General features: G+C 48.1%; 1 protein-coding gene across 7 annotated transcripts in view; it reads left to right on the top strand.

The window, feature by feature from the left end:
- Lhpp (phospholysine phosphohistidine inorganic pyrophosphate phosphatase) overlaps positions 1–16,700 on the top strand; it is a 113,701-nt gene that overhangs the window by 11,876 nt on the left and 85,125 nt on the right. For all 7 annotated transcript variants that reach the window (XM_074078122.1, XM_020157862.2, XM_074078121.1 and 4 more), the window contains exons 2-3: positions 6,681–6,868; positions 10,683–10,836. In XM_074078122.1, coding sequence (XP_073934223.1) covers positions 6,681–6,868; positions 10,683–10,836 — 342 coding nt within the window. The remainder of the gene's footprint in view (positions 1–6,680; positions 6,869–10,682; positions 10,837–16,700) is intronic.

Here is a 16,700-nt window from a genome sequence, read left to right as displayed (position 1 = left end):
ACAAAGGGCTGGGAAGTGGAAGAGAGCCAAGGGTTCCCCTTGGAAGGGAGGTTGGGCAAGACCAGGAGGCTGCCAGGGAAAGAACGGCCTAGGCCCCTCCCATGGGGTCTCCTCCCATCCCTAGCCCTGGCATTTGTCACGTTTGTCTGACCCTGAGGTCTTCTCATCACTCCAGTCCTTGCATTCATCTACCTCTGGATGCCACCTTTGGCACCTCTGGAGCCAAATCCTACTTTCTTTGGAGGCCTGGCCCATGTGTCCCTTCCCTGGAAAGCCTGAACTTGCCCCAGGCAGAGCCCACTCTCACCCAGCTAGGCTGTGTGTCACCATGACATCCTTTCTTCTGCCCCTCCACAAGGGCTGTGCCTTCCTCAGCATTCACCAGGTCCAGGGCCCCAAGAGCAGGTGTCACAGGAGCAGAGGGGTTGGGGGAGCCCTGAGAGAATTGGTGCACAACCAGCCCACATCCCAGTAACCAGACCCTCCTGCCAGGGCCCTGCAGGAGACCTCTTTACCCCAAGGGGCCTGGGCGGTGGGGAGTGAGGGTAGCACAACCCATCTGGAGCGGGTCTGTGCTGCAGTCCTTTCTGTAGGACCTCTTCTGCAGCTCTTTGGAGGCCATGTTGGCTTGGGCTATCCTGACGATCTGGAATTCTGTGTTCTAGGCTTCCCAAGGTCAAATCTGAGAGAAGAGGATTTTCTTCCTCCTCTGTCTCAGTCAGCTCAGGCTGCCGTAACAGGACACTACAGCCTCGTCTGGATGTCCAAGATGAGGATGTCAGTGTGGTTAGTGTCTGGTGAGAGCCGCTGCCTGGCTTGTAGACATGTGCCATCTTGCTGTGTGTTCACATAATCTCTTGTGTGTGTGCATGGAGAGACAGAGGGGGAGGGAGGGAAGAGAAGGAGCATATACACCCCACTGTCTTCCTATAAGGATATCAGCCTAGCATATGAGGGCCCCATATGTCTTCCTAGTTTAGTTTAACCTTAATTTCCTCCTCATAGACACTGTCTGCAAACAGTCACCTTGGGGATTAGGGTTCAACTTCAGTTCATAGCGTGGGCTTTTCGGAGCCTCACCTTGGTCCCCTGCCCCCCATCTCATACTTTGGATCTCCTGTGCCGAGGCACAGCCCATGCACTCCCTCTCAGCTTAGGATCCCTAGGGCAGACCTAGGTCTGTGGAGCCCTTTCCAGGGCATGGTGGTCCATTTGAGGGTCCTGGGCTTTTTACCCACTGTGCAAGGCCTGCATGTGCCTCCACAAATGGTGAAGGACTAAGGACTTTATGCTCACAGGCCGTGACCTAGGTCAGGCCTCTGCCCCCGAGCCGTGGTTTTCTTGTCTCTCCAGTGGAGATGATGGTTCTCACAGGCTTGTTCACTCGGTGGCTGGTACTTAGTGAGGCCACCTGTGAGCAGGACCCTACCCTGGATAGGAGAGGGAGGGTTGTGAGGGACAAAAACCCTTGTGCCCTTCCAGTATGAGGACTATGAGGATGTGTCAGGCTGTGGACTTAGAGTGGAGTAGAGCGGAGTCAGCGCTACCACAAAGGCAAGACTCCAGGTAATGTTGTACCTGTGTCTTACTATTTTAGTAATAATGGTGACTATTGTTATTATTTTCAGTAACTTAAAATAACGAAGAGACCTCCTGGGGCTGGTCCCTGGTGGTCAGAGAAGACCCATGGGGACACATCAAAAGAGGACCCAGTCAGTGGCAGGAAAGGACAAGCCTAAGGAAGGTCTTTACCCGTTTCCTGCCACGTTGTTCAGGAGCAGGATCCATAGCAGCACTTTGATTCGGGAAGCGTGTATTTCAGACAGTTAGGTTGGTGTCTCAGAGGAGACGGGCGCGAGAGTCTGCAAGTGAGGTGTGTGGTTTACTTCTGCCCACATCTGAAGGTGTGTTTGGAGTGACAGATGTGAGGCTCTGCCATCTCACTGTCACACCAATTGCTCACTGTTCTGAGAAGGTCACATTATCACTCATTAGCAATAATTAGTCCCCGGGGACCTCTGCACTTCTTCACTCAACTGCTCCATTAACTTGGGTGCGAATCACACGTTCCTGGTGCCAATCAGTGAAGATCTATCGGTGCTGCACAAGGTGACGTTATTAGTTACAATATATTAACCGCCTAATTTAAAAATAAAAAAGCTAGCTTTATGAAGGGCAATTAACCACTAAGTGTAATTGATCATTCATAAACCTCTGATTAGGAAAGACAAATCATAAGTAAGGAATGAATCACCTGGGCTGGAGGAAGGCAGGGTTCACTGTGCTGTGAGCATATCTTCAGTTTTCTTCCTAAATAGCTCCTGGCAGCTCCAGGACTGGAATGGTCCAGAGGCTCACTAAGCCTGTCTGATTCTGTGGGGGATGTAAGAGGGGCTGCCCAGTTAGGGACAGTATAAGAGAAGAAGCAGGTGAGGTCACTTAGACTTTTCCATCAGTCACTCATTCAGCAAATGTTTATAGAGGGCTTGTGTGCACCAAGTGTTCAGGATGCCATGGAGAACTGAACAGACCTGGTTCTTGAACACGTGGGACACATGGGTCAGGGAGAAGGACAATAAGCAACTATATAAACCGGACTTTAGCAATACTGAGAGAGAAGGAAAAGGAGATGGATGGAGATGGATGAGACTAACATCAACACAGGATGGTGAGGAAGCAATACCAGACTGGACCTGCCACCTTTCCCACTTGCTGTCACCATTGAGGGTTGTATGTGGAGTCCCCCTACACTCCGGTAGTGGGCGAGTGTGTGGCTCATCCCTGCCTTCTCAGCTGTCCTCCACTCCAGCCCCACCTTCCAGTTCCATGTCCCATAGGGCGGGGCCCACACCTGCACTGTGGTGAGTTGCTCTTCCCTTCTCTTACTCGGCCAGCAAGACTCTGTGAGCCTGGATCTTTCAGGAGTCTTTTAGACCCGACGCTAGAACGTAAGCTTTCTTCCCTCTGCAGAGCTCCTGTTCTGACCCTCGTGGGGAAAGGTAGAGAACCACCTACATCCCCAGAGTCTCAGTCTCAGAAGGAGGAGAGAATGTCCCAGACCTTTCCAGGACTCAGTTTCCTCAGCCATGAAGTGGGTACATTGATGTCCTCATTGGGTTGAGTTGAGTTTTTTGGTGGGTCTCACTGGCCATCATAGGAAGGTTAATTTCAAGCCACAGTTCTGAGTAACTGGGTCTAATGGTGTTTATCACCTTGGGATTACGTTGATTGGGGCCACATATATAAAACAGAAGTTTGTTTGTCTAGCATACACAAGGCCACGGGTTCAATCCCCAGTACTGAAAAACAAAACAAAAAACAAAAGTTTGTGCACATTCCTCCTTCATATGTATGTTTATTAATAAATTATTAATTATGCATTTAATACTGTATTAATGTACTGCTTAGATTATGGAAAATATCCAGCTTGGAAGGATGTGTGAGGGCCAAGATGTCTTCCTGTGTCTTTGGAGAGCAGTGCAAAGGGTGTGGTTCGGGACGTGTCTGCGAGCAGGGCTGGGTGGCCATCAGCAGAGTTGGTTAACTTTGCTAGGTTTTTAAAAAGTGCCTCCCCCAAAAACAGACATGAAGACCAGTGGAACAGAATAGAGGATCCAGATATGAAGCCACACAACTATGAGCAACTTATCTTTGACAAAGGAGCTAAAAATATACGATGGAGAAATAGCAGCCTCTTCAACAAAAACTGCTGGGAAAACTGGTTAGCAGTGTGCAAAAAACTGAAACTAGATCCATGTATATCACCCTATACCAAGATTAACTCAAAATGGATCAAGGATCTTAATATCAGACCCCAAACTCTAAAGTTGATACAGGAAAGAGTAGGAAATACTCTGGAGTTAGTAGGTATAGGGAAGAACTTTCTCAATGAAACCCCAGCAGCACAGCAACTAAGAGATAGCATAGATAAATGGGACTTCATAAAACTAAAAAGCTTCTGTTCATCAAAAGAAATGGTCTCTAAACTGAAGAGAACACCCACAGAGTGGGAGAAAATATTTGCCAATTATACATCAGACAAAGGACTGATAACCAGAATATACAGGGAACTTAAAAAACTAAATTCTCCCAAAACTAATGAACCAATAAAGAAATGGGCATGTGAACTAAACAGAACTTTCTCAAAAGAAGAAATTCAAATGGCCAGAAAACACATGAAAAAATGCTCACCATCTCTAGCAATAAAGGAAATGCAAATTAAAACCACGCTAAGATTCCACCTCACCCCTGTTAGAATAGCCATCATCAGCAACACCACCACCAACAGGTGTTGGCGAGGATGCGGGGAAAAAGGAACCCTCTTACACTGTTGGTGGGAATGTAGACTAGTACAACCACTCTGGAAAAAAATTTGGAGGCTACTTAAAAAGCTGGACATCGATCTACCATTTGATCCAGCAATACCACTCTTGGGGATATACCCAAAAGACTGTGACTCCAGAGGCACCTGCACATCCATGTTTATTGCGGCACTATTCACAAAAGCCAAGTTATGGAAACAGCCAAGATGCCCCAGCACTGACGAATGGATTAAGAAAATGTGGTATCTATACACAATGGAATTTTATGCAGCCATGAAGAAGAACGAAATGTTATCATTCGCTGGTAAATGGATGGAATTGGAGAACATCATTCTGAGTGAGGTTAGCCTGGCCCAAAAGACCAAAAATCGTATGTTCTCCCTCATATGTGGACATTAGATCAAGGGCAAACACAACAAGGGGATTGGACTTTGAGCACATGATAAAAGCGAGAGCACACAAGGGAGGGGTGAGGATAGGTAAGACACCTAAAAAACTAGCTAGCATTTGTTGCCCTTAATGCAGAGAAACTAAAGCAGATACCTTAAAGCAACTGAGGCCAATAGGAAAAGGGGACCAGGAACTAGAGAAAAGGTTAGATCAAAAAGAATTAACCTAGAAGGTAACACCCACGCACAGGAAATCAATGTGAGTCAACTCCTTGTATAGCTATCCTTATCTCAACCAGCAAAACCCCTTGTTCCTTCCTATTATTACTTATACTCTCTCTACAACAAAATTAGAGATAAGGGCAAAATAGTTTCTGCTGGGTATTGAGGGGGGGGAGCGGGAGGGGGTGGAGTGGGTGGTAAGGGAGGGGGTGGGGGCAGGGGGGAGAAATGAACCAAGCCTTGTATGCACATATGAATAATAAAAGAAAAATAAAAAAAATAAAAATAAAAAAAATAAATAAATAAAAAAATTTTGGAAGGTTAAGTTTTAAGAAGTAAAAAAAATAAATAAATAAAAATAAAAAGTGCCTCCCCAGCCTTCCAACGCACAACCTGGGGTCTTTCCTGTGACTCCACTCTGGCTCCATGCACGTGCTAGATATGACTGCTGCCTTGTCAGGTCCGTATTTGTCCAGAGTTATGTGGTGATCCAGGCTAGAGAGCCAGTGGATCCCACCTGTCACTACCCCCACTCCCCAGCTTGTACTGCCCACCTGGGCTGCCTCCTCCTGCATGCTGGCCCCTTGCTGGTGGGCACTGGGCTGTGAGCCTCCTTTTTCTGCACAGATGGGCTGGGTACTGGCTGCCTCACTCTGCATAGCCAGCAGGTACTTCTTTGCACAACCAGGCTGCTTCCTCAGGAAGGCCTCCCCAACCTTCTCCCTGACCTTTCTGCCCCAGCCGGCCACCCTCTGTCTCTTCGCTGTTTATTCACAGCAGCTCTCTTCTCAGTCACAGACTGCTTTCCGTCTTGGGCCTTGTTAAATGCCTGCCTCCCACCCCACCCCCAGCAGTGGCCCGGGGAAGGTCCCTGCCTGTGCTCACAGCTGCAGCTCCACACCCTTGCCCAGTGTGCAGTGCCTCGCCATGTGCTCAGTAATTGTGTGTATTAAGATTGAATGTCATTTGATTGGCAGCATCTTTCGGTCTCTGCTTTGTGGCTTCAAATCTACTTACCCTAGTGCCACTGGGATGTGGCAGGTCCTGGTGACGCCCTAAGGAAGGGATGGGGGTGCTGCTGGCAGTCATCAACCCTCAGGGTTTGCAGAGCGTGGCCATCCTGGAACCAGCAGTGTCCCTGATGACCTCTGTGGCAAACCGTATTCATTGACAGTAGTGAGAAGACAAACCTCAGTTCAGTCCTTTGCCTATGTTCTTTTGGGGAGCTATGGCTCAAAGGCATGGACCTAAGAGCTGTAATGCAAAGTGGAAATGCCAGTATTGTGGAAAGACAAACAGAAATAGCTGTGGGTGTTCTAAGGTAACCTCTAGCCAGGCCAAGCGGGATCGAGTGGTGGAGCAAAGGTGCTAAGTGGGTCTCAGGGTGGGGGAAATTGGCACAGTGGAGAGATGATGTGTCCAGGCAGAAGGTATGGAGTGGTTCAGGAAGAGGAAGCTACACAGGCAGAGGTCAGGTGGCAGTGCGGGGGAGTCTCAGGTGTCCCACCGAGGAGAGGGACAGGAGGCTGTGGGATATGGTCTGCCATATCCTAAGAAGGTGCTTGAGCTATGAAATCCCCAGCCTAAATACACATGGAATCTGTCAGGACTACTTCAGGGACCCACAGTGATCTGTCCTGCCTTGCGATTTAACTAGTTACCCTTGGAGAAATGTCCTTTTCTTGGCCCCTTTCTGGAGGTCACACTCGATGTGCTGACCACACCCTCTCTGTGTTTCCCACCCCAGGTTGAAGCGGTCCCAACTGAAGGTGCAATTCTGCACCAACGAGTCACAGAAGTCCCGGGGAGAGCTGGTGGCAGTGCTTAGACGCCTGGGCTTTGACATCTCTGAGGGGGAAGTGACCGCCCCAGCTCCAGCCACCTGCCAAATCCTGAAGGAGCGAGGACTGCGGCCATACCTGCTCATCCATGATGGTAGGCCTGCCAAGCCTGGCACCTCATAAGGGGTGAAGGTGTCCTCTTTCCAGGGTATGGGCTAGGGAAAGGGATTCCATTCTCACCAGGGCCAAACCATCAGAAGGACACAGATGTAATACATGGCTTCTGCCACAATACTTGTGGGTCTGTGGGGTAAAGACCTTGTGGGGCTTCCTGCTGGGGCTGGGAGTGCTTCATCCATCCCATAGCCTCAACAGGTTGTTAGAGGCTGGCTCCAGATGATCGTGGGAGGAAAGCCTGACATGGTGTGCCTTGATCTAGGCTGGACCAAGGGGTCAGAGTGTTGCCCAGATGACAAAATTCTAGCTCCAAGACAGAGAAGGAATGAATATGAAATGTTAGATGGAGGACTGTAGCTTTCCTGTGTCTGGCACCATAGCCTTGAACTACATCTGTGAGTTCTGCCCCACTCTTTGGTGCAACTTGCATATGGCTGAAGGGGTTCAAATCCAGATTTTAGACCAATTGCAAGGCGGAGCTCCTTGAGCCTCACGGGGGAGAGTTTGGGAGTAAAGCTGAAGGAGCAGTATTACCTGCCACCTTCTGAATATTTAAACCAGAGACATTAGCCATCTTCAACATTCAGGACACTTCTCTGTCCTTCCACAGAGCTCACTTCCTTCCTCTGTACTTGATGTTTTTGTTTTTTCAAACCACTGGGCAGAGGCAGATTGCTCTGCTCCTTCCCAGGACAGCAGAGGGGCTGTCAAAGGAGGAGGGCACTCCCTGGAAGGCCCAAGGGTAGAATTCCTAGCCCTGGCACCAGTTAAGTGCAACATGCCCAGCCTTTCAAAATCTTATTTCTCACGGTCCTTTCTCTGTAATCTGTGATCCCCGCCAGTGTCTTTAGAGAGGAATTCTGTCCCCCTGGACCCCAGAAATGGGCAGTGGATTAGAGGAGCTAGGAAGGAGAGGGAAATAGAGCATGACCTTTGAAGGTGGTGTCAGTCAAGGAACCAAATGGGCAGCTAGCAGAGCCTTCAAGGATGTGAAGACAGATGCCCCTCCTCCAGTTGTCCTGTGTCTGCCTTCAGCAAACATACCTGTGGGACCTTTTTGCTTGTTTTTGTTTGTTGTCATTATTTTATTAAAATGAAAAGGATGAGGAGAAATATATCTAAAACTAATTTCTTTTGGGGGGGAGAGGGATGAGAGAAAATAATAGCAGGATGATCCTAAGACGCATTGTAAACATATATGGAACTGTCTCAGTGAATCCCCCCTGTAAACAAATATATATATAAATCCTGCTTGAGTAGCTGCCTGTAATCCTAGATACTCAGGAGGCAAAAATCAGGAAGATCAGGGTTTGAAGTCAGCCCAGGCAAATAGTTCCCAAGATCCTGTCTCAAAAAACCCCATCACAGAAAAGTCTGGTGGAATGGCTCAAGGTGTGGGCCCTGAGTTCAACCTAGAATTTTGCCATGTACACATCTCCTTTTATCTCTCTTCTTTTTAATATTTTATTTTAAAACTTATTTTAATATTTTTATTAACATACATTTGTATAAAGAGGTTTCACTGTGATATTTAAGTACATAATATAATGTATTTTGATCACTTTCACTCCTTCTATATTACTCTTTCTTAACCTCCCCTCCCCCACTTTAATTGTTTTTGGTGGTCTCCTATGCTCTTTTCATATGTTTGTACATACCTGTGTTTTCACACTGAATTTTTTTCAAATTTTATTGTTGATGGATCCCTCCCTAACATTTTATTATGAAAAATTTCAAACACATAGAAACTCCAAAGAATTTGACTTGGATGGCTGGAAGTTGACTCAAGAGGTCAAGCACCTGCCCAGCAAGTGCAAAGCTCTGTGTTCAAACCCAAGTACTGTCAAAAAAAAAGGAATTTTACTTGGGATTTTTTTTTATACCGAACTCATAGATGTCATCATTGACATTTTGTGGCATTTTCATCTGTGTATGTCTATCTGTCCCTCCATCCATCTTCCAGCCATCTATCTATCCATGTTACTTTTTGAGTTCATTTCAAAGTAAATCACAGGCATACGTCGCCTAAATGCTTTAACATGTCAGTTTTTTTTTGTTGTTAATATAAAATTCACATACTATGAAGAGCTCAACCTCAGGTTTACTTTTGCTGAGTTTGACAAGTGTGCGTACCTGTGTAACCCAACCCCACCAATGCCTATGCTACCATCACCTGAAGGCTTCTGCACCTTTCCAGTCAGTCTGCTCTCCCTCCCCATTATTTGACACTTTCCATTATAAATAGGTGTACCTATTCTATAATGATTCTATTCCATATGAATGGAATTATACAGTGTTTAATTGTGCCAGGGGCCCCTAAGACCAGTCCCTAGCTTAGTGATTTCCTAGAAGACCCAGCAGAGTTATGGTTAGTTACAGTGAAAAAACACTAAACTCAGCAAAGGAAGGAGACACACGGGACAAAGTCCATGAGAAACCAGGTGCAAGATTCCAGTTGTCCATTCATGGTGGAAGTGCCTGGGACGTGCTTAACTCTTACCAGAAATGATGTGTGACAGCACAAACGTTGGTAACAGGGAAGCCCCCTGAGCCTCAGTGTCCAAGGTTTTGTTAAGTCAGTCATGTAACCACAGTCAGTAGCTACCCCATTTCCAACCTCCAGACATCAAACTGACCCAGTGTGGCCCAGGGCCTCAGGTGTACAGACCCCTATCATCAGACAGGACATTGCAGGGCCTCATAGGGCTCTCCCCCTGAGCTGGTGGAGGTGGGGTCCTGAAGACAGGCCTTTCTCTGGAGTGAGCAAGCCCTGCCTCTGATTTAGCCCTTTCTTCCACAGCGGTCTTTTGCATAAGGCTTCTTTCACCGGTGTGAGATTTTTGAGATTCATTGGGTCGTATCAGCGGTGTCCTCCCGTGGCAGGGTGGATCCACTGAGTGAACATACCAGTGAGATTATCCACTCACAGTTGGTGGGTACCTAAGTGTTCTCCAGTTTTAAGCTATGATAATAAATCTGTAGAGAACACTCCTGTATCATTCTTCTGAGTCAATACCTAGGAGCAGAATTGCCAGGCCATAGGAGAGGTGTGTGTCGAGTCTTATAAGAACCTCCCAGCCCTTTCCCAGGAGGACACAGAGCAGCCTTTCCAGCACTTGGTGTCAACATCTGATGTGTAGGAAGTGGTCTCATTGTGGCTACTTCCTTTTTTTTTTTTTAACCTAGAAGGTCAACATCTGATATCAAGAGAGTTGAGAGCATGTTTCTTCTAGGAACTGAAGATATAAAGCCAATGATTCTATCCTTGCAACCTTCCCTACGTTAACTGAAAATGGGGGAGGACCAAAAGGAGAGAGAAGAGACCTTCCTGAGGGGCTGGTGAGCAGCCTGGTGGGTGGAATTCTGGTCCTTCTCAGGTGGGTTGATGGCTCTCACCTCCTGGGAGCAGCAGTACCAACCCCAGGGTTGCAAGCAGCCTCGTTTCCACCAACCCCAGGAATCTGTGTCCTCCAGGCTGTTTCCCATCCTCTGTGCAAAGCTATGTGTTTCCTGCCTGTGGTACTGAACTGAGGGAGCCCCTGGGGCTAATGCAGAGTTTGGGTTGGGGGCCCCAGAGTGGGTCCATCCTTTTTGTAATAAACTCTCTGTGGGCAGCCAGTCTTCTTCATCTGTCAAATGAGAATAACCCCTTCTTTGTCCACCTCCTGTGGTAGCTGTGAGAAAGGAATGACAGCTGTCAAAATTAATTTAATAAAAAAGAAAAAAAGCTGGGAGTAGGCCATGTCATTCCTGGTTGATGGAGTGCTTTCTGTCTCTTTCTCTCTCTGTAGGAGTCCGCTCAGAATTTGATCACGTTGACATGTCCAACCCGAACTGTGTCGTGATTGCAGATGCTGGTGAGGGCTTTTCTTATCAGAACATGAATAAAGCCTTTCAGCTGCTTATGGACCTGGAAAACCCTGTGCTCATATCACTGGGGAAAGGGTGAGTCTGGGCTGCATTGGACCATGGTTGCGGTTCTCTGACACAGAGTCACAGAGAGAAGGATGAGACAGGGGTAAGGGGTGAGCACAGGGTGGCCTTCTTCCTCTCTCCTTTGCACTTTCTCTTCGTATCTTCCTTCCTTTCCTTTAGTAATTTCTTCGGAGACCTCAGGAGCTCATCAGTCAAGCTTCATGTGAATCCTGGACTAGGAGAGGCTGGGAATGGTGCCGGGGACATCAGCACAGGGAGAGGCCCCATGGAGATCCTCGAGGCCAAGTGCTGACAGCCCCAAGTCTAGAGTAAAGGAAAAGATGCATTGGCGTAGGATACAGCACAAGACGTTTAAGAATGGTCCCAAGGGACACCCCTGTAGTGAAAAATGGGTTTGAGGGCCTTGATGCTGTGGTCTGGACACTGAGCATCTCTGGCCTCTGCAGAGTTGTGATTTTTGTCACCAGCCCTTTGTCTGAGCCTCGAGTTCATGCCTCACAATCCACAGCAGTCAGCTGTAAATCACTCAAAGGTTTATTGGGGCTCATGGTTTCAGAGGGTTCAGTCCATCGTTGCTTAGCCCCTTGCTTTTGGCCTGTGGCAGCACAGTACATCATGGTGGAAGCATATGTCTAAGGAAACCTGTTCATCTCATGGCAGCTGAGAAACAGAGGGTGGGCAAGCAAGTGCAGGTCCCAAAATCCCCCTCAAGGATCTGTCCCAATGGCCTAACTTCCTTTCACAAGGCTCTGCCTCCTGAAGGTTCTACGACCTCTGACAGTGGCATTGGCTGGAGACCAAGCCTTCAACACAGGGGCCTTAGAGGGACATTTAAGATACAAAGCATTGCACCGTCCCTTTCTTTAAAGAAACAACATTGGCTGTTTTCTTTAACATCTTGTCTTACCACCAAGGTAGCACAAGTTCACTGAAGAAAAATTAGAAAATGTAGATAAGCAAAAGAAGAAAACAAAAGTTATTTTTAGTTCCTTTGCCCGCAGAAAACAATGTTAACATGTGATGTATGTCCTTGCAAGTGAATCCTTATAGATCCCTATAGCATTGGTGTCAAACTTGACCTTGGTTTCCTTTTTTTTTTTTTTCTTGTTGGTACTGGGATTTGAACTCAGGGCCTCAGATTTGCTATGCAGGTTCTCCACAACTCGAGCCTCCTGGCTTCAGACCTCGATTCTCCTACCTTACCTTCTGCATAGCCGGGGTCAAAGGTGTGCACCAACACTCCCAGTGTTTTTGTTTGGATGGGGCCTCACTAATTTTTTGTCAGGCTGGCCTTGAACCGCCATCCTCCCAATCTCCACCTCCAGAGTAGCTGGTATTACAGATGTGAGCCACCTTGCTTGGCCTCGACCTTGTTTTGTCACCTGTTTTTATTGTTCACTAAACAATACTTTACAAACGACTTGCACAAGATGACTGGATGTCTCTGTCATTCCTGTTGGTGGACGTGAGATTGTCTCTGATTTTCTGAGGCTGTGGTGAGCATCTGTTGTGTCAGATGATGTCCTCAGAGACAGTGACAGGGCAAGTATTTCTTACCTGTTGCCCAGTAGCTTTCCAGAAGCTGTAGTTTGTCCTGCTGTCAGCAGAAGCAGCACTGGAGCCATGGAGTACCAGGTCCTTGAGGTTATAGGAACTCCTCTTAGCCCAGCCCAGCTTCTCAGGCCACGCAAGCCTCTTGAACCTTCTCCAAGGAGGTGTCCCAGCCTTGGTGCTGCTGGTGATGGAGCCCTCATGGTGCCTGCCTGCTGAGCAGTGGCAGTGACCTGAGCAGACAAGGGTGGGACATTTGGTCTGGCCATTGCTAGACAGCTGATGTGCTCTGTTTCGTTCAGTTCTCACCGTGACCCTGGGAGCTGTAGGTGGCAAATGGAGGCACAGGGAGCTGAGGTAACCAGTGGTCCCCAGGTGAGTACTGGCAGGACCAGGATGCTACCTGGCCTGGTCCTACGGCCTGTGCTTGTCACCTCTAGGCTGTATTCTAGAGCAGAGATTTGGTCTACACGAGACCTGAATTTTTTTTTTTTGAACCTATATTTACAAGTTGGGAGATTTTATATAAAATACCCAGATTTCTTTTGAAGACTTAGAGAACCTGACAGCATCAAACCCCACATTCCCGAATGTATAACGGCCTGAACAGAGCTATTTCTTCCTTTAGTTACAGTTCCCCACAGACTCTACCACTCCCTATTTTCCTGTTTCCAAGCTTCAAAGTCAGTTTTCATCTGTCATGTGCCGTTTGTTGTTTTTCTTATAGTACAGAAATATTTCTTTATGCTATGTTTCTACCAAAAATAGATAATGAAAGATGTTTCAAGAAAGAAAAGAGAGCTGGACTTGGTGGTGTACACCTGTAATCTCAGCACTCAGGTGGCTGAGGCAGGAGGAGTGCAAGTTTGGTGTCAGCCTAGCTACATAATAAGACCTGGGTTCCCTTCCCCACACACACACACAAAGAAAAAAAAGAGAAGCTGCATATTTATGTATTTTTAGAAACTGAAAATTCCTGCTGTGTTTATTATGTAAATGAAATGGGTCTTATATTAGTCAGAGAAACAGGCGTCTATAGGATATGTCTTAGAGAGACTGGCTGTGGAGGCTTGGGAAGTCTAAAACCCACAGAGTAGGGCAGCAGGCTGGAGGCTCAGGCAGAGCTGCAGGAGGACCATCATTGGAGGAATTCCTTCTTGTTCATGGGAGTTTAGTCTGCTAAGTCCTTCATCTGACTAGATATGGCCCACTTGAAGTATAAAGGGTGATGTTTGACTCAGACTCCACTGGTGTAAATGGTAATCTCATCCAAAACTCCCTCTCCCAGGGACTTCCAGAATCATGTTTGACCACGTATCTGATCACTGTGACCCAGCTAGGTTAACATAAAATTAACCATCCCGGTTCCCTTACACCGTCCTGTGATTTTGGTCATTGCTCTGAAACATATCAGAGCACCTGGCCGCTTAACCCACTGACCTGGCCCTTGGGTGTTTTAGTTAGCAACCCCACAGTGGAGATAGAGTAAGTACGAAGCCCTGTTAGGACTCATTTATGTTAAAGTGTTTTTATTTTCAGTGTTCTCATACCTGTTCAAAGTTAACTCTTCCAGGTTATGAGTGATAGTCGAAATAGGTGTGCTAATGAGGAAGAAAAATGCGATCAGGTGCAGAGGGCCCAGCAATGTAAGCTCAGCAGGGCCTCCAGCTGGTGGGTGTCTGACTTGGGATGTGGGTGGGGTGTTTATAAAAACAAGAAAAAGGACCCAACAACTTTTGGATGGGGTCACAGTTTCTCTGGTCAGCCCAGGGGCCCAGGTAGAGCTGTTGTCATGGTTCCTATGTGCTGGGGTGGCCGCTGGTGAGGGTGTAGGTAGGCAGGAGTGGTTAGCGCAGGGGCAGGGTGTCCCCCTCCTGGAAATGGAGTGATTTACATTTGACATCTGTTTGGACTGAGAGTGGGAATTGGCTCTGTAATTTCTTCTGTCATGCCGCCATCAGAAAATTAAGCTGTTTACGCGACAGACTATGGAAGGTTAATGGCTCTTCTGGGAAAGGTCAAGTGGTCATTTTGTAGGGAACTGGGCTGGAGGATCGGAAACGGCAGGAGAATGAAGCATAAAATCTGATCTGACTGCTCCTCTGGCCTGCCCCGGTGTCTGCCTGATGGCTGGAACACTCAGGGCCTACCGGGGCTGCTGATGGCTGCATTCTGCAGAAATGAAGGAGAAATACATCCTGTCTCTACCATATGGAAATGTATTCAAGACCTCTACCTTCTGTGCATCTCAACAATGTTTTTCACCAATGGTTGACTTCAAGATGACTTTGTGTTCTCCTGAATGAATAAGAAACACAGAAAAATTCTGGACTCTCTAAAAGCAGCCAGATTCAGTGAAAAAAAGAAACATTCAAGGTTCTGATCTTTTATTTCTGGGAGGCCGTGTTGTCTTTGGAGTCTAAAGATGAACATAAAAAGGGCGGGGGTGAGGTTATTTTAAGTCTTGTGCAGTTTTCTAGGGTAAATCTTAATCCAAGAAAGTCCAGGTGTCTTTCCCTTTCAAGGAAGCCTTGGAAATCCAAGGCCAGCAGAGCTGTAGCCCATGGTCTCCTTGAGGGCTTTCCAAATGAGAGGGGCTGCACCAGTCCAGCCTGTCTCCTGAGCCTCCAGCCAGCCCCAGGACAGCTAAGAGATCCAGGTCAGGACCCTGAAGCCCCCAGAATCCTCAGCTCCAAACAGCTGCCCCTGTTACAATGGGTGGTTTTGTTTTAGAGGTTTCCTCTTGCTTCTGGGTGAGCATCTCCAATACTGGGTTGCAGTATGTCTTCCCTTTGGTCCTCACCTACCTACTTTTCATGTCACTTCCTTAGGGGGGACCTGCCTGGTCCCTGCTGTGCCTTCCTGTGGCCACCACAGCCAATCTTGCTTGCCCTCCTGTGGAGGTGAGAGGGTGAAGGGATGAGGGTTATGGCCTTTAGGGCCTGTTGAAGGCCCTTGTCCAGGGTGGCATGGCCCACTTGTGGCCTCAGCAGACCACTCTGGAAGATTCCAAGATACTTCTTGGGCCTGGACACTACTTCCCCTTTTTCTTAGCAAGGTGACCTCCCCATCAGAGCTGAGCTTTAATGTCGTCTATGGGCACTTCTCTGTTTCCTGGTCCCCTGCCTGTCCGTCTCCTGTTCAAGGGGCCTGCGCAGGGCACAGCCTTCCTTAGCATCACCCAAGTCTGTCTTTTTGATTCATCTGTGGGCCTGTCTGCATCCCCACTGCACTGGCAGTTCCTGGGGGCAGGCCTCAGTCTGGGAGTGTCCCCAAGTCCTGCAAAAGAACACTTATACCTGTCCAGTGCTGTCTGTGGGGATTGAGTATGGAAGCCAACAGTGGCCCCCGGGAAATAGGGCCTTCGGCGATGGTGGAGAGGCCTGGGTTCACTGGGAGACTTGAGTCCTGTCAGACAGGAGATGCCCATGCACTCAGCAAAATGCACTCCAGACTCCAAAGCCACCTGACTGGCAGGCGTGAGAGGCAGGAGCTAGCGCCTGGCAAGGCCTAGGGTTTGGCTGGAGTAGCCCAGCCTATTTCCAGCCAGGAAGCTGCCAGGGGGATCGGTGGAGATGCAGAGGGGCAAGTGGTTGCTTTGTCTGTGCCCCTGGCTGAGTAGCAGTGGTCAGTTCTGGCCCCTCCAGCCCTCCAGCCTTAGGCAGGGCAGAAAGGGATCCAAGGGGCCCAGGGGTGGCAGACCTGGAGAAAGCCCAGCACCGGGGCAGTTCCAAGGAGCTCTGTTCTCAAATTCAGAACAGGTCTGCCAGGTTTCTCCTCTCCAGGGTCCTGTCCTAGTGCCTGTATGCAGCCTGGGTAAGTGGCCATTTACATTCGTGTTCTCGATCACCTTTTGAGTAATGTCTGTGTACCAGGCTTCATGGCAGGAACTTTGCACGTGTTATTTTGTTCAAACTTCACCACAATCTATGAGATGGGTCATTTGTTTTGCCCATTTTACAGATGAGGAAACTGAGGCCAGGAGTGAATCTAGACATGGAAATCTGCCCATCTCACTCTTCTCTAGTCTCTACACACATGCTTAATTAATACCTCTAACTCTGGAGGACATGGAAGAAGAAGTGTCCTGTTGGCTGGCAGGACACTTAAATAACTCTAAACCCTGACCTCCTTGTCACCCTGGGGTTTCAGGGAGTCCTGTCCTCAGAGCAGCATGGGGGAACCCACCTCTCGGCCCAGGCTCTCTATCTACCGAGCATGGCTTTGCAGCTCTGGTCTGATGAAGAACTGAGCAGGCTGGCAGAGGGTTGAGGACTGCTCCTGCAAGCCGTGCCCATGTCATCGGGCCCCCACGAGGCAGA

Source organism: Castor canadensis, chromosome 7 (genome assembly GCF_047511655.1).
Source record: "Castor canadensis chromosome 7, mCasCan1.hap1v2, whole genome shotgun sequence".
NCBI lineage: Eukaryota > Metazoa > Chordata > Mammalia > Rodentia > Castoridae > Castor > Castor canadensis.
Note: the sequence above shows the minus strand (reverse complement) of the source record. Positions and strands in the feature narration are given on the sequence as shown.